Source organism: Wickerhamomyces anomalus, assembly GCF_001661255.1.
Source record: "Wickerhamomyces anomalus NRRL Y-366-8 unplaced genomic scaffold WICANscaffold_3, whole genome shotgun sequence".
NCBI classification, from domain to species: domain Eukaryota; kingdom Fungi; phylum Ascomycota; class Saccharomycetes; order Phaffomycetales; family Wickerhamomycetaceae; genus Hansenula; species Hansenula anomala.
This window is the reverse complement of record NW_017567112.1, coordinates 966,270-983,660: the sequence shown is the minus strand read 5'-3', so window position 1 is coordinate 983,660 and position 17,391 is coordinate 966,270. Positions and strand designations below refer to the sequence as shown.

The following is a 17,391-nucleotide window of genomic DNA, read 5'->3' as shown; positions in this document are numbered from 1 at the left end:
TATCAATATCTCATCTCTTCTAAGCTAGTAACTGTATGACACATGGATGCCATAAAGTGGCCCGCAGTAGTAATCCTCAACAAATCAAGCATTTTGTGTGTCAGCAAGTATTCGTAGAAATCAGGGCACAGAAAATACAGTCTAGCTAGTGTCATTATTCATAAGAAGCAACACTGAAAAACAGCGATATGAAAGCCATCTTTGTACTTTCTCAAAAATCACACCTATAGAATTTAAAACAGAGAAGCAACAACATGAATAAAGAAGTAAAAGTATTCTACAATCGTTGGAAAAACTCGTTTAGAACGCGTCGAATGATCATGTAGTATGTACTCTTCCATCGCGTCAGCTGATATAATCATCAAGGGTGAAACACATTTCATATGGAGCTCGAGCTAGCTGGTACTAGAGCAGTATCATTGTAAAATTCTAGTTTGTATTGGCATGGGAAGACTAAATGAAACAGTGCCGATTAGAATAGACATATCACCATCCAGTGTGAATTCCTAGACTCGAGCTGGATCTTGGTGAATTAATTCAAAGCACTAGAAGAAGGCCCTTCCAGGTTTAATTAATCAGCTCCAATTGAATAGTTTTGATGAAGTTACATGCTTCTAAAGTGCCGGAAACTGGATCTCACCTGCTCTGGCTGGTAACGATTCACAAATAAGGAAACCAGACCGCTTTCAACGCATCGTTATCATTATCTGAGTGCAGAATCAAGATCTACGTTATATCAACGGGATTTCATTTTACAGGAATATTGTACTGCAAGGGAATTATACGCGTAGTTAGTACCAGCGAAGTTGATAGTCAGAGTCCTTTCGCTGGAAATATCATCCTGTGAAGTTGTGAACAATACCAACAACACCCAACTCCCATTCTTCACGTACAGATAGCTCTTGAAACTAGTCACTACGTTGTCCCAATCTGGGTGTCGATCTCTCTGCATTTGCTGAAACTTGAATAATGCGAGCCCATGATATCCTCAAAGGAAACACTCTGGGTCTTGATTCTTCACAACCATGATTCTACAATCAGTTAATTAGAAGACATTCATTTTCTGGTTTCTCTTATTTCAAGGCCAAAAAACCGACTATTTCCGCAAACGGAGGGTCAAAAAGGCGATAAAAATCTCGAAAAATTACTGACAAAACTATACAGGAATGCTCTTTTTGAATTAATGGTTCATTATGGGAAAGCTGCACCTATTATGTCATTTATGGTAGTGTTTTTCGTTATCTACATGCACCTCAAATGGGAAAGTCGACACCATGGTCCACTGCTGTTTAATCATGATCTTCAAATATCGCTTATACGAAAAAATGAAGGTTGGATCTAAATCCTAATATCAGATCTTATAAACCTCTGGAAGCTTACTCCACTGGGGGGTATAGAGACCCTTTATAAAACACTATAAATATCCAAGGATATAGCATCATTATGTCATTTCAAAGAAATTCCTTATCCAACAACAATGTTGATTCCATTATCTGGTATAGCTTCACTATTAGCTTTATCACAAGCTATAACAGTCAACACTTCAGCCCCAGAAGCTTCCGCTGATGATCCATACAATCATAGTCCATCATTCTATCCATCACCGCAAGGTGGCCGTCTTCACGATGGGAAATGGCAAGCTGCATACCATCGTGCAAGATCATTAGTTGATCAAATGACAATAACTGAAAAAGTCAATCTAACAACGGGGATAGGTGCTCTTAATGGTCCATGTTCTGGTAATACAGGTTCTGTTCCACGTTTAAACATTTCATCAATTTGTATTCAAGATGGTCCATTGTCAGTCCGTGGTGCTGACCTAACTGATGTTTTCCCCTGTGGTATGGCTGCTGCTACTTCTTTCAATAAAGAATTAGTTTATGATCGTGCTGTGGCTATTGCCTCTGAATTCAAAGGGAAAGGTGCAGACATTATGCTTGGTGCAGTATATGGTCCAATGGGTGTCAAAGCTGCTGGTGGTCGTGGTTGGGAAGGTCATGGTCCTGATCCTTATTTAGAAGGTGCTTTTGCGTATTTGGAAACTATTGGTATTCAATCTCAGGGTGTTGTGAGTGTGGCAAAGCATTTAATTGCACAAGAGCAAGAACATTTTAGATTTGCAAGAACTTCAAAATTAGAAATGGGGAAAATTATAGATCCAGAAATGTTTAATACAACTTCTTCATTATCTTCAGATATTGACGATAGAGCTATTCATGAAATTTATTTATGGCCATTTGCTGAAGCGGTGAGAGCTGGAGTTTCTTCTGTCATGTGTTCATATAATAAACTCAACAGTTCTCACACTTGTCAAAATTCATACTTGTTGAATTACTTGTTAAAGGAAGAATTGGGATTCCAAGGTTTTGTAATGAGTGATTGGCGTGCATTATACGCTGGCCTTGATGCTGCCAATGCTGGGTTAGATATGAATATGCCTGGTGAAACTAAATATTTTGGTGGTAATTTGACAACTGCAGTATTGAATGGTACTTTACCACAAGAAAGATTAGATGATATGGTTACAAGAATTTTGTCAGGTTTAATTTATGCAGGTGTTGATAATCCAGATGGACCAAATTATAATGCTCAAACATTTTTAACTCAAGGTCATGAATATTTTGTTCAAAAAAAAGGTGATATAATCACATTGAATAAACATGTTGATGTTCGTTCTGATTTCAATAGAGCTGTTTCTTTGAAATCAGCTGTGGAAGGTATAGTGTTGTTGAAAAATGAAAAAAATGCATTACCATTAACAAAAGAGAATACAAAACGTATTTCAATATTGGGTCAGGCTGCAGGTGATGATTCTAAAGGTACTTCATGTGCTTTATATGGTTGTGGTACAGGTGCAACAGGTACAGGATATGGTTCTGCAGCTGGTACTTATACATATTTTATCACTCCAGCTGGTGGTATTGGTACTCGTGCTCAAGAGGCGAAGATTTCATATGAGTTTATTGGTGAATCTTGGGATCAAAAAGATGCTATGGATTCTGCTTCGTTTGCAGATGTTGCTATAGTGGTTGCTAATTCAGTTGTTGGTGAAGAGATTGATCAAGTTGATGGGAATTATGGTGATTTAAACAATTTAACATTATGGCATAATGCTGTTCCATTAATTCAAAACATCTCTAGTATCAACAATAATACTATTGTTATTATAACTAGTGGTCAACAAGTGGATTTAGAACCTTTCATTGAAAATGAAAATGTTACAGCTGTTATTTATAGTTCATATTTGGGTCAAGATTTCGGTACTGCTTTAGCTAAAGTGTTATTTGGTGATGAAAATCCTTCTGGTAAATTACCATTTACATTTGCTAAGAATGTTGAAGATTATATTCCAATTATCAATAAGGTTGAAGTACAGAATCCTGTTGATAGATATAACGAATCAATTTTTGTTGATTATAGATATTTTGATAAATATGATAAGCCAGTCAGATATGAATTTGGTTATGGATTATCTTATTCCAATTTTTCATTAAGTGATATTGGTGTTGAGATTATTGAACCATTTACTGAAAATGCACAACCTGCAGGAGTTGAATATTCTGAGGTTTATCAATATACACAATCAAGTATGGATCCAAATGAGTATGTTTTCCCAGAAGGTTTTGATAAACTTGCCAAAGTTACATATCCATATATTGATGATGCTTCTTCAATCAAACCTAATAGCTCCTATGATTATCCAGAAGGTTACTCAACTAAACAATTAGATGGACCAGTATCATTAGCTGGTGGTGGATTAGGTGGTAATCCTCATTTATGGGATATTGGCTATGTTGTTACTGCTAAAGTTACCAATGAAGGTCCTTATTTTGGTGGGTTTGCACCTCAATTATACGTTAAATATCCTGATAATGAAGAATTCCCAACACCTCCAGTTCAATTACGTGGTTTTGAAAAAGTGTTTTTAGATAAGGGTTATTCAGAGACTGTTTCCTTTGAGTTAACCAGAAAAGATTTATCAGTTTGGGATACAAAGACACAATCATGGATTGTTTTAAGAGGTGAGCATAAGATCTATGTTGGTCATTCTTCAAGACAGTTGGATCTTGTCTCAACTTTGACTCTTGAATGAAAAATATAATTGTGCTTTTCTTTTCTTCGCTCAAGGTCAATGGTCACTTTGTTTATCTCTTTTAATTCTACTCTATACTCTATCATTTTGATACTTTTGAAGTTTCTGTAGTTGGCCAAACAGAAGTGCAAAATATCAAAAAAAAATCTTCTAATTCGCGACCATCAAACTCTACCCAAAACAACATCATCAACATCAAGATCAAAGAATGGCTGAATTCCCCATAGAGAAACATATCAAATACTTTAAACGATGTCTAGACATCCTTCCCTCCCGTCTACAAAAGGAGGACTCAAATAAACTAATGATTGTATACTGTTGCATAGGTGGATTATCTCTACTAAACTACAAATTCTCATCAATTGAACGTCAGAATTATATAAATTTCATATATTCACATTATTTACCAAGTGGTGAAGGGTTCAGAGGCTCCATGACACATGCTCTACCCAAGAGCACTAGATATGACCCACCCACCGTGGCCAATACTTATTGTGCGTTGTGTATATTGTTGATGTTGGAGGAGGATTATAGTGAGAGATTGGATAAAGAGGAAATGATGAAATATTTGAAGAAATGTCAGACTGGAGATGGTGGGTTTAAATCTATTGTGGATATTAATGAACAGCCGTTTGGTGATGGTGATCTAAGACAGACTTATATGGCTTGTTGTATAAGGAGTATGTTGAAATATGAAGGTGGTGAGAATGATATAGCTATAGATTTGATAGAGAAGTATATCAAGAATCAGGTTGTCTTCGATGGAGGGATTGGGATTGGTGAATCTCATGCTGGTTATGGCTTTTGCGGATTGGCTTCGTTGAAATTGATTGGGAAGTTGAAGATTGATGAATGGGATAAAACATTGGATTGGTTAGCTCATAGACAGTTGGATTTTAACAAATATAATGATGATTTAATCAATTATGAATTTTTAGATCAAGTGGATAAAGGTGCTCATAATGGTCGTGAGAATAAGTTTGGTGATACTTGTTATTCCTATTGGTGTGCTGGTGCTTTAAGTTTATTCAATAAAGAATTTTTCATTAATGGTGAATTGAATGAATCATATTTATTAACCAAGACCCAAAACTTGATAATTGGTGGGTTTGCTAAAACTGATACTGATGATCCTGATCCATATCATAGCTTTCTAGGATTAGCTGCATTAACAATAATTGATACCAAAACTAAAAAATCATTAAATCCAATAGATCCAACATTATCAATAACTCAAACAGCTACAAATTTCTTAAAATCATTATATAGGTCATGAACAAATAATATATACAGAATAAATCTAGGGTTAGGACAATTTCGAACTAATCACTTTAATCAATTCTTCATAAATCCCCCATGCAATACCAGCACTGAATGCCTTTCTAGTTAATCTAAGAGACAATCCATCAAACAACCTAATAAAACCTTCACTTTTAATTATCACACCAAAACTTTTGAAAAAGCCATTGAATTTCGTAGGTTCCAATTGCATTCTTGTTTTTATAGTATCAAAAGGTGCAGTTATTGTAGTTGCTAAACTTGCAGCTAAAAATGCAGACATTGAATTAATCAAAGCAGATCTTTTAAAATTGAACAAATTAACATTTGAATCTGATGCCTTGGTGATTTGGAAGAAGATGGGTATTGAAACTTTGGATTGTTCATATAATAAAACGTATAATCCAGCATATGGAGCATCTCTTGCAGCTGTTGCTGCAAATCCATTGAAGAATCCTCTTGTACCTTCTTTCTTATAAATTGATTTCATGGCACCCCAAAGCGAATCATAGTTATACATTGTGGATTCATATCTGACTTTTATAACAGTGACTGGCATAGTTAAAAACCCAACAAATCCTCTTGTTAATCCACCAGATATTAAATTTTCAGCCATTGATAATCTTGGTAATGTTGAGCTTGATATTATTGTGGATTTAGTCGTGGTGATTTTCCTTTGTGCAATGGCTGTTCTAAAGACATTTAGTGATGCAAGGTATAACGAACTCCCTATAGATGTTCTCAGAGCTGAAGGTAATGTACCTCTCCATAGTTGGGAATAGCTATTCAGATTCTTTATTGTGGATCTTAGACTGGAGCCCTGGGATTGTTGGAGACGTGTTTTCAAAAGATCGAATGGCTGGAGAATCACAGACGAGGTCAATCCTCCGGCAAAGCCTCCTATGAGATGAGACGAGGTTTTGTTTTCTGACATGTACTTGTGGTGATTGCTGGTGGTTTAGTTTATTAATTCAATTCTCGAGGTTTTTATTCGCTTTTTACAAAAAACAATTCGGACGGGAATAGTCGCAATTACAATTGAAATTACAAAGATTTTAATCAAGAAAAGAATTTTGTTATTAACGATAATGGGATTTTTATTAGTGAAGGTGTGTTGGGTATCTGGTCTCCACAAACACTGAGAACAATGTCGTTGTTGAGCATTGTTAAATGGATGTCCAGAGGTTGGATATGGGTATTATTGATGAATAGTTTGGTGGAGTCACTCCAGTGAGAATTGGGTTTTAAATCAAATGAATTGGAATCAATTGAGCTGGAGTCAAATGAACTGGAATCAATTGAGCTGGAGTCAAATGAACTGGAATCAATTGAGTTTATGGTTGGTTTGCTCAATTTGGCAACGTTTTGGAAATTATAAGCACCCAATTCACCATTCAATCCGATTCCCAACTTCTTTGTATAACTCTCTTTCAATGCCCAATACTCTGTGAATAAACATTCCAACTCTTTAGCATCGTGTACACTTTCTAAGAAATCATATTCATCTGGATGGAAAATATCTTTAAAATGTGTTAAATAGCCGTTTCCAAATTTTTCAATATCTGAAATACTGGCCAAATCTATCCCAACTTCTTCACTTTGATAAGATATAACCATTGAAGTATACCCCTGCTGATTACTCATACTATAACTGAAACTTGAACCAACAAGATAAGGTTTCCCATATTGATTTTGTTTAAATTCAAGCTTTGAACCATCAGTTATACCGAGACATAAACATGAGATGAATCGTTGTAGTAATTGGTTCGCCAGTGCTGTTTTAGCATCTTTGGGGAATTTTTTCTGTATTATCTTGGTTTGTTGATCGAATGGTAATAGTCTAAGGGCTATTTCAAACTGATAAATTCAGGTTAGTTGTTGGTTTAATGTTTTCTGATTTAATACCCACTTGGTAGTCATCATCCCATAATTGGTCTATTTCGACGTAGAAAACGAGTGTTTTGTTCTTTTTGAGCAGAGAATTGAATGAGTCTATTGTATCTCGTTGGAAAGACATTCTCTATACTCTTTCTAACCAAATATAGGATACTCAAAGTTGAAAAGGCTTCGGTAAATTCCATATACCATAGCCAGTGCCCTTAACCACCTTTATCAGTCATTTCAACGAATGAAAAAAACATGGAGAAGTTCCAACAACAACAACGAGAATAAAACAACTAGCAAAAGAAAGAATGGCCATCCGTGAAGACTTGGTGCAGAACGCTGTCTCCTTCTTGAGGGACCCCCAGGTCAGCTCAGCTGCCTTGGACAAGAAGATTGAGTTCTTGAAGAGCAAAAGCCTCTCTGAAGAGGAAATCCAAGAAGCTTTGAAAAGATCAAATGGTGAAGAAAGTGCTGCTCAAGACGTGACAAGTTCATCCCAAGGTGCTGCTACCCCTACTGCTGCTGGTCAGTCTGTTGCTACTGCTGCTCCTTCTCAGCCTCAATACTATACGGCTCGTCCACCTCCTGTTCCTGAAAGAGATTGGAAAGATTACTTTATCATGGCCACTGCTACTGTGGGTGTTGGTTATGCTCTATATGAGATTACAAAAAGATATGTAATCCCAAATATCTTGCCTGCTTCCAAGTCAAAACTTGATCAAGATAAAGCTGCTATTGAAGAAGAATTTCTAAGAATAGAGGCAACTTTAAAAGAAATTTCAAATACTAATAAAGAATTAAAAGAAAATGAAGAAACAAAAGCTAAAGAAATTAGTAAAACTATTGATGAAGTTGCAGATATAATCAATCTAACTGAAACCAAAAATGAAAAAATTGAAAGTGATGTTAAATATTTAAAATCTGAAATTGAAAATTTGAAGAATTCATTAGATAGATCAATTGATAAACAACAAAACACAATCTCATTAGAAATCAACACTTTACAAACCGAATTGAAGTCATTACAACAATTAATCAAAAGCAGAAATAATTTAACAACTGAATTATCAAATAATAAATCAAAATCACCAATCCCATCTGTTTCCTCAATCCCATCTGCAAGTGAAATTTTGAAAAAGGCAAACTTGTCAAATGGTTCATCAACTCCAACTTCTCCAGAAACTAGTGGAAAAGAAGTTTCTAATAATGCTCCAAAGATTCCAGCATGGCAACAACAACAACAACAATCCTCATCAATTCCTGCATGGCAACAAGCTAATAAATCTAATGCTTCTTCTCTCAGTTCTTCACCATCTACACAAAATGCTTCTATTCCAGCATGGCAACAGCAAGCAAAATCCAACCAAACAAATGGTAATACAAGCAGTTCAATCCCAGCATGGCAACAAGCTGCTAAGAAGGATGAATCAAATGACAATGGTTACACTGAACCAAACCCTGTTGAAATCCCACAAAGTCAAAAATTTGATGCTTGAATATTGAATAACTTTCGTTAATTTATAGTGATCATGTAATACGCTACATGTAGTTGTAAAAAACAAAATTACTTTTATTAAAACAAAATACATTGAAATTAGATATGCCACTAATCAATGATTTCTCTCTTTAAACCTCACCCCCCTGAGTCAAAAAAATGCCATAGTTATATACACAATAAATATCACCAATATTTTCATATAAATCAGTATCAAAACGACACATTAAAAAATGTTTTCTTGAAACGAAAAACCACCACACTTTAAACTTTCTAACCAAATAGTCAAACATAATATAGAAAAAAAAACATAAATGATGCACACATAGATACTCATGTTGAAGAAGTATCAAAAAAATCAAAAAAAAAAACACACAACTCTTAAAAAAATGCATCAATATCATAAAACATTTCTCTTTTCCCACCTTTTCCTCTGGAATATCAACACAGAAAACAAAAGCCAAAAAACTTCTCCCAAAAATAGCTCTTTAAATACATATATGCACTGAACCTCACCCCTTTAAATCAATTTTAAAAAAAATATAACCTTATGATTGTACAAAAAAAAACACACACAAATCAAGCCCAAACAGAAGTTGAACTTCTCAAATTTTTGGAATTCCCCCAAAGATCACCAAGATACGCATTAGTAGTTGAATCATCCAATGATATATTCTTATCCACATTCCCACCGTTAATAATTGGATTTGAAACCGGTGTTGAAATTAAATCTGAACCACCCAACCCAAATGAAGACCCCGTGTTGATTTGTTCTAATGGGGCAAATGAATTAACAGAATTCGGTCTCATTGGTACACCGTTGAAAGTTGGTGATGCTGTCTTTCTTAATGGTAATGAAAGATCTTGAGGTTGTTGGAAAATATCAAATTTTAAATCATTGTTTAAAAATTGTTGTTGTTGTTGTGGTTGAACAACGGTTTGTTGAATTTGTTGTTGCTGTTGTAATTGCTGTTGTTGCAATTGGATTTGTTGCTGTTGTTGTTGCAACTGTTGCAATTGTTGTTGTTGTAATTGATATTGTTGTTGCATCAATGGTTGTTGTTGTTGTTGAGGTTGTGAAGCACTTGATGGTAATTTTTGGAAACGATTTTGTAAACCAGCATTATTGTTACCATTGAAAAATTGTTGTTGTTGATTTGGAATTTGTTGCTGTGGAGCTTGTTGTTGTTGGCGTTGAACAATTGGTAATTGTTGTTGTTGGTTGTGATGATGGAAACGACCATTGTTGTTATTGTTATTGTTGTTGTTATTATATCTATTATTGTTATAATGGTTATTGTGACCTCTGTTTGGATGGACATTTGGAGCGTAATGATGGTTGAAAGGTTGATGCTTTGTAAAGTTGGAAATGGCCTTCTCAACTTCACTAAATTGGTTAACGAATGGATGACTTTCAATTTGACGTTTTGATGATGATGATGATTCCTCGGAGAGACTTGCTTGTTGGTTCAATTCATTTGAAGATTCAGGAACTTGTGATGGCAAAGGAGCAGCTTCAGGAACAACATTTAGCTGTTGAGATTGTGGAGCAGCTAAATCATTACCAAAGAAAGACATTTTGAATAAACAATAATACCGACAATGAGCGAGCTTGAAGAATGAGTACCACCTGGAAAAAACAAAGAGTTGGACAAAAAACGAAAGGACAGTGGTGTCGGTTCTCAAAAGAAGGTGCAGGGAAGTAAGAACACGTCAAAGACTAGGAATAATACACTCCTTGAATCATAAACAGACTTAAAATAAACAAAATCTTCAACGTCTATGAGCTTTTTTTTTTCGAGCTGCTTTTTTCCAAATTTTTTGTCGACAGTCGGAATTCGTTTTGGCGTTTTGGCTGTTGAGTCACGTGTTGGTGGTCGGATATTAATTTTCGCGAATGTGTTTTTTTTATTTTTTTTGATTTGGTGAAGTCGAATTCAAATCAACAAAAAGTTGTAGTTTCTTTAGGGCATTGCAAACAGAATTCCAAGTTATGAGTGCTGGTGATGTTGATTTGAAGCAGTTGGTAGTGCTGTGTCTCAAGAGAAGAGTCAGTGCACATGTTTTCAACTCGTTGTTCAAGCAATTAAACCACAAGAATGAGGTCACAATATCAGATCTAGTGTCACTTTTATCAGCTCAAGATGAATTCGATCCATTGTTGGCCTCTTATTTGACGGCTGTGGCTACTGAGGACCAATCCACCAACTTGAAGCTTTGCTCATTATTGGACAATTTGCCAAATGCCATTGAAGCTAATCAATACTTGTTACTTAACTCTTTGACAAACACATTCAGAGATGAAAGATTCAAAACTTCATTTCCATTCAATTCATTCGAGGTCAATGACCTTATCACCTCAATAACTTCATATGTGAAGACTCTACTAGAAAAACAGCCTCAAAGTTATGAGCTACTGGAATCTCTAAGTTATTTCCTCAATGTGTTTTTTGAAATCATACCATTTGAAGTGCCTCCATTAACACAAGAACAAAATGATCTATTGGCCAGTGTATTGAATGAAGTTAAACAGAAAAATGCACCTCTAGCTGAATTTTTGGAAGCTAATATGATCAAAAGTCTCAAAAGATCCTCAATAGTCAACATAAGACAATCAGTTTCATTACCTTCATCGTCATTACAACATGCAGTTCATTCTTCATTTTTGAAAACAAATAAATTACCAAAATTCATATGGCTCAATTTAATAATACAAAACTGGTCATCAAACAGCTCCAAACTATTATCTTCTTTTGAACAATTTGTTAAAGTGAAGACGAATCAAAATGTCTTAAATGAACTCATTAGTTTATCATTTGAATGTATCACAATTGCATTACAATCAAGAGACGCTTCAGACTTGGTTATCAAAAATTGGAAATTATTTTTAACAAAAAGGTTACCATTGTTGATCAAAGAACTCAACTTGAAGAATGTTGAGTCTTCATTAAGCAATGCCTTAAATTTAATTGATCCAAAAATTTCCAAAACAATCAAATTAAACTCAAGTGGTGGTTCAGATCCAAATGATGATGACATTTTCTCATCATTTCCATCAACAAATACTGATATTAGACACGATTTCTTAAGAAGTTGTATCGCCTTGAAATTATTACCACAAAGTGCATTTGCTGCAATTCTAAAAGAAGATGCTCAAGCTGAAAATAGAAATCTACCCACATCTGATGATGTTTTACAAAATGGTCAACCTATTGATATATCAACTACATTACATGCAACTTTGATAGATATAAATCCGGAATTTATACCTTTAGAAGATTCAGGGTTATTAGAATTTTTCAGTTTAGTTGAAGAGATGGAAGGTACAAAGCAAGTTGAATTGTCAAACTTAATATTGGAAACAATCAATGAGTTTATCAAAAATAATGATGTTTCTCATCTGTACAGATTAGCATTAGCATTAGGGTTATCTCCAAGTGCTTTGCATGCTATTTTATTCCATCTTTCACCTTCAGCCTTCTTGAAACCGTTGTTGAGTTTTTTGGATAAATGGCAAGTTTCTAATGATGACATGAACTTCCAAGATGTTTATTCTGCATTTGGTTGTGTCTTGATGTTGTTTTTATTAATTGTTAAAGACTATAAAATTTCCTTTGAAAGTTTATTGCAAATAAAGGATAACCCAAATGAACCTTCATTTTGCATCAAATATTTAACAAAATTAGGATCACTGAGTCAATTTGACTCTTCAAATACACACCAATCAGATTTGCTGAATGGCTGGATCACTGCATTGTTTGATTCTGGTGGTATTTCTGATGATTTAATGCGTCTGTCAACAGTTCAAGAATGCTTCCAATTGTTCCCTGTGATATTCCAACAGGCTTTTATTGCTTGTAAACAAGGCTTGATTGATGAAGACACTGTTAAAGGAGGGTTAGAGTATTTTTTGCAGCCGTTTCTGTTAAGTACAATAGTTGGTATATTATCATGGAGTGAAACTTTCCTTTGGAAACGAAATGATGTTGATTTATTAATCAATTTAATCAAGACTTTGATTAATCCATTAGATTTGAGCGGTGAGTCTGTTCATATCCATAAATTTGTTTTATCCATCTATGGTCCAAACTTGTTCCATCTATTATCTGAAATCAATAAAAATCCACAAACTTCTGTTGATCCAATACTGTTATCAAGTTTAAGACAATCAGTCGGCCTCAAAAAACCAACATACTTCTTTGAATTTGATACAAGTCCAACTTTTATGAAATATTTCAGATCAATTTTGTATGACATCAACAAGAAAACAGACGTTCAAGCTTCGCCATTATCATTATTCCACACCCAATTTAATACCCTGTTGAATTGGAGTCAAACCACCATCGTTCCTAATTATGACTTCCAGTTGTTTTCGACTTTATTAGAGGTTTTAGGTGAAGAAACAATGTTGGATTATTTTTTGGATCAAATATTTGAAGCGCAAAATCTGAATTCAAAACCATCCCAAACAATTCTTGAACTGTCAACGTTCTTGTTAGCTACTAATTATGTTGAGTCCAGTGTTATTAAAGATTTCCTTTTAAATTGTTTGAAACAAGAGTCATTAACGGATGATAGCTACAATTCAATTTCACCAAGTTATAAATTTGCAAAAGTTTTGATAGATAAAAAGAAATCAATTTCAGATAATGAAGCTATTGAAAATGAGGTCGTTCAACTGTTTTATGAAAAGTTTATAGAAAGTGTGCAGACAATTGTTCCATTGAAATGAAGAATGACATTTAAACTACGATACATCGCTCATGTAGATACAAGATAGTATTATAAGCATCAAAACATTAAAATAAAACAATACAGCAACTGTCCTCAAACAAATACAAAACAACAAAAAAACCATTCATGACATATCCTCTATTCTTTTTTTTTCATAAATTCAATCCAAAAATCATCTAGCTATTGGGGTTGGAACTCTTGATGGTGTGTTATTCGTGTTTGTACCATCATCAAAATTACCCTCACCCTCATGATACATATCTTCCAAATTTATCTTTTTGGATTTCTTATTATTCAATTCTTGAATTCTTGACTGTTTCTTTTTAGCCTTCTTTTCCTCTTCTAATTGTTTACCTTTTAGAACGGCATCAGCAGCTTCATCATCATCCAATAACCAGAATGCAACTTCTCTTGAAGGTTTTTGAAATCCAACAGGTTGTTGTTCAGTAGCTTTACCTTCCATGACAACTTGTTGAACATGTTCCTTTTGCTTAGCACGATCTCTCATTCTTTCTTCAATGGTACCACGAACCAATAATCTATAAACAGTAACTTGACGAGTCTGACCTAATCTATGAGCTCTATCCATAGCTTGTGAATCAATTGTTGGATTCCAATCAGAATCATAAAAGACAACAGTATCGGCAGCTGTTAAGTTAATACCTAATCCACCAGCTCTTGTTGATAATAAAAACACAAAGATCTCAGGTCTTGTTTGCCAATCATTAACTAAATCACGACGGTCATCCAATTTCGAAGACCCATCCAATCTGATATATTTGTACTGTCTATAAGTCAAATATTCTTCCATTAAGTCCATCATTTTGGTCATTTGGAAATAAATCAATACCCTATGATCATTCTTTTTCAAATCAACCAACAATTCATCTAATTTAGCCAATTTAGCAGAATCAGTAATAAATCTATTCATTGATGGCATTTTAATAGATGAAAAACCTGATTTATTATTTAATACAGGTGGTAACATTTCAGCTTTTGGAAATTGTGATAATGGAACTTTATTTTGCATCAGGTGTAATTGTTCATCTAATGACAATGGAGATAGAGCTTTTCTAATCTTTGGATTAAACAATTCTTGGTCCTTGTTATGAACAAACGATCTATCATTACAGACTAGCTCAATTGGTGGAGCAGATGCAGCAGGGTGAACAGCAACATCTTGAACATTCAAATACATGTCATCATAAACGGTTTGTTGAACTTCACGTAATTCTGAACAATCCAATTTGGAAACATCATTGACTAATAAGAATTTTTTATCCTGTATGGATTGATTGATATCATCTTCATCAACATATTTTTTCATATCAATAGCTGATTCGATGATATTTTTTCTAGCCACTTTTGAAGCTTTTGATGGGGTTAGATCAACAAATTTCAACCAACTAAATGCAGCATCTTCTTTGCCATTTTCATTAATATAATCAGAGTTCCAAATATTCATCAAATGATTCAAAACATGATCACGAACATCAACTTGGTTATTTTCATTTGGTAATAACAAATCTTGATAAATCAACTTAGCCAAATTATATTCAAGTTGGTTCTTTGTGGAATATGCTACTTCCAATTGATTTGATTCTCTCAAAAATGAACCAGTTTCAGCAAATTTGGAGAATGAAAATGCACTTTTAACATCATCTCTTTCAAACAAATCAGGATGGTTACAGACTTTTCTAAATTGCATAACCAAATTAATCAATGATTGATTTGAATCATCAGACCCTGAAGTTGCCTTTTCAATTAAATCCATCAAAGAGATTTGAGATCTCAACATTTTGTATAGTTTTTGTTGTCTATTTGTCAAATTACAATAAACATCAATTTCAATTTTATCACCCAATTCAGATTGAACGTTTTTCTTGATACGACGCAACATAAAAGGTTTCAAAATAACATGTAAACGACGCAATTGTTGTTCGTTCAATTGAGTGTTTGATTGAGCATGACTTTCAATATCTTTGGAGAACCATTCACTAAATTCTTCATGATTATCAAAAAGCGAAGGCATAATAAAATGTAATAGAGCCCACAATTCTTGCATTGAATTTTGAATTGGAGTACCAGTCAATAATAATCTATTACGGCATTGTAAACCTAATAACGATTTCCATCTTGAAGATTGAGATGATTTAATGGCTTGAGCTTCATCCAAAATCATATATTGCCATTTTATTCTTTGGAAATATTGGATATCAGCAACAACTAATTGATAAGAAGTAACCAAAACATGGAAAGGTGAATCTTTTGTATATGTAACTTGTTTTCTATCCCAAAACTTTCTCAAGATTTTACGGTCTTTAGCATTCCCCCAATATGGCAAAACTTTGAAATCTGGAACAAACTTTGCAATTTCTTGTTGCCAATTATGTAAAGTGGAAGCAGGTGAAACAACAAGGAAAGGACCCCAGATATTATGAGTTTCTGCAAGATAAGCCAATACTGAAATTGATTGAACAGTTTTACCTAGCCCCATTTCATCAGCTAAAATACCATTGATACCTTGATCATATAAATTAGCCAACCAATTCAAACCTTTAACTTGATATTCCTTTAATGTACAACTTAATAATTTAGGTTGTTCAATTGTAATATCACCTAATGAAGTTGGATTTTGGAAGTTCAAATCATCATCATCAATGTTGACTTCTTTCAAATCATTTTTATTACCATTGAATTGTTCAGCTCTTTCTTTTGCATCCATTAAAGCGGATTGAGCGTTAGCAGCAGCAGCTTTCTTGATTTCTTCTTCATTATCAGAATCAAAATCTAATGCGCTGATTTCTGTTCTTTTAGCATCAGTTGGAACTTCCACATCATGATGAGGATTTGATTGGTTATTACCAGCAGCCATTGTTCCTTCAATTTCATCAGTTTTGATCTTTCTTCCAATGAAATGTGAATACAATTCAGTCTGTGTAATCAAGAAATTCAATTTTCTTGCTTGTCTTCTACTTTCTCTTTCTTCTTCCTCCTTCTTGGCTTTATCCAAGGCTTCTTTCTCGGCCTTCTTTCTCAATTCACGTTCTTCTCTTTCATTACGCTTCCAGAAGTTGAACATTTCTCTCATACCTCTTCTAGCTTTTGCCTGTAAATCCTTTTGGGATTTATTTGTACGAACCTGCCATTTTTTAGCTTCTCTTGCACATAAGATTGAAGTTTTTCTCAAATTAATCAACTTAGTTTGTGTAGCTTGTTGAATCAATCTATGAACTTTTGGAGCATCTTTTCTTGATAAATCTTTCCAAATGGTGAAATAAGTATTATCATATTGTCTCTTGATAGCTCTCATTTCTTTAACATTCATTTTTGGTTTGTCAGAGTGTACAGGAGTTAATGGTGGTTGTTTCTTTACAACATCTTTTTTCAATTTATCATCATTCGCAATTGAAGTTGCTTCAATTTGTTTTTCAGCATTGGTCTTTGCAACTCTTTTCCTTTTACCACCGATTTTTTCCTCTATTGGTTCATCTGATGGAGCAGGAGCAATTGCAACTAACCCATTTGGAGGTTTTGAAAATTTTAATTTCAATGATATTGGTTTGTTTTCATCAATTGAAGCATTAGATTCAGAGTTTTTTCTCTTTTTGGTGCGACGTTTGTCTTCTGCTGGTGGTTCTGGTTGAGAAATAGATGGTTTTCTACCCTTACCTTTACCTTTCTTTTTGGATGCAATTGAAGATTGTCCATTAGATGCAATTGTAGCTGACACTGGTTGATCTTTGGAAGTTTTAGCATTAGCAGAGGATGATGAAGCAGTAGCAGCGGTTGTTGATGAATTGGAAGATGCATTTTTTCTCTTTTTGGATTCTTTCTTGACGAATTCCAATTGTGACAGTTGTTTGAACATTCTTCTTAGTTCCAATCTTTCATTAGATGACTTGTC

General features: G+C 34.2%; 7 protein-coding genes across 7 annotated transcripts; 3 read left to right on the top strand and 4 right to left on the bottom strand.

Moving 5' to 3' along the window:
* Positions 1 to 1,477: 1,477 nt before the first annotated feature.
* WICANDRAFT_104993 (glycoside hydrolase family 3 protein) lies at positions 1,478 to 4,644 on the top strand (the record flags this gene model as incomplete). The annotated part of the gene is made up of 2 exons (XM_019180433.1): positions 1,478 to 3,908; positions 4,205 to 4,644. The coding sequence occupies 2 exons, from the start codon at positions 1,478 to 1,480 to the stop codon at positions 4,318 to 4,320; spliced, it is 2,547 nt and encodes an 848-aa protein (XP_019039175.1). The 3' UTR covers positions 4,321 to 4,644.
* Positions 4,645 to 5,259: 615 nt separating this feature from the next.
* On the bottom strand, positions 5,260 to 5,965 carry HEM25 (Hem25p). Its single transcript, XM_019186336.1, has one exon. It carries the CDS (start codon positions 5,928 to 5,930, stop codon positions 5,400 to 5,402), a length of 531 nt encoding a protein of 176 aa, XP_019039174.1. The 5' UTR covers positions 5,931 to 5,965; the 3' UTR covers positions 5,260 to 5,399.
* Positions 5,966 to 6,430: 465 nt separating this feature from the next.
* LYS5 (holo-[acyl-carrier-protein] synthase) lies at positions 6,431 to 7,015 on the bottom strand (the record flags this gene model as incomplete). The annotated part of the gene is made up of 1 exon (XM_019185630.1): positions 6,431 to 7,015. One exon carries the CDS (start codon positions 7,013 to 7,015, stop codon positions 6,431 to 6,433), a length of 585 nt encoding a protein of 194 aa, XP_019039173.1.
* A 548-nt stretch (positions 7,016 to 7,563) lies between these two features.
* Positions 7,564 to 8,751, top strand: PEX14 (Pex14p; the record flags this gene model as incomplete). The annotated part of the gene is made up of 3 exons (XM_019182715.1): positions 7,564 to 7,784; positions 7,854 to 8,377; positions 8,531 to 8,751. 3 exons carry the CDS (start codon positions 7,564 to 7,566, stop codon positions 8,749 to 8,751), a joined length of 966 nt encoding a protein of 321 aa, XP_019039172.1.
* A 370-nt stretch (positions 8,752 to 9,121) lies between these two features.
* WICANDRAFT_92049 (uncharacterized protein) lies at positions 9,122 to 10,485 on the bottom strand. The gene has a single exon (XM_019186335.1). The coding sequence runs from the start codon at positions 10,326 to 10,328 to the stop codon at positions 9,330 to 9,332; it is 999 nt and encodes a 332-aa protein (XP_019039171.1). The 5' UTR covers positions 10,329 to 10,485; the 3' UTR covers positions 9,122 to 9,329.
* Positions 10,486 to 10,743: 258 nt separating this feature from the next.
* On the top strand, positions 10,744 to 13,482 carry NUT1 (Nut1p; the record flags this gene model as incomplete). Its single annotated transcript, XM_019184756.1, has 1 exon — positions 10,744 to 13,482. The coding sequence occupies one exon, from the start codon at positions 10,744 to 10,746 to the stop codon at positions 13,480 to 13,482; it is 2,739 nt and encodes a 912-aa protein (XP_019039170.1).
* Positions 13,483 to 13,656: 174 nt separating this feature from the next.
* INO80 (chromatin-remodeling ATPase INO80) lies at positions 13,657 to 17,355 on the bottom strand (the record flags this gene model as incomplete). Its single annotated transcript, XM_019181695.1, has 1 exon — positions 13,657 to 17,355. One exon carries the CDS (start codon positions 17,353 to 17,355, stop codon positions 13,657 to 13,659), a length of 3,699 nt encoding a protein of 1,232 aa, XP_019039169.1.
* Positions 17,356 to 17,391: the final 36 nt, after the last annotated feature.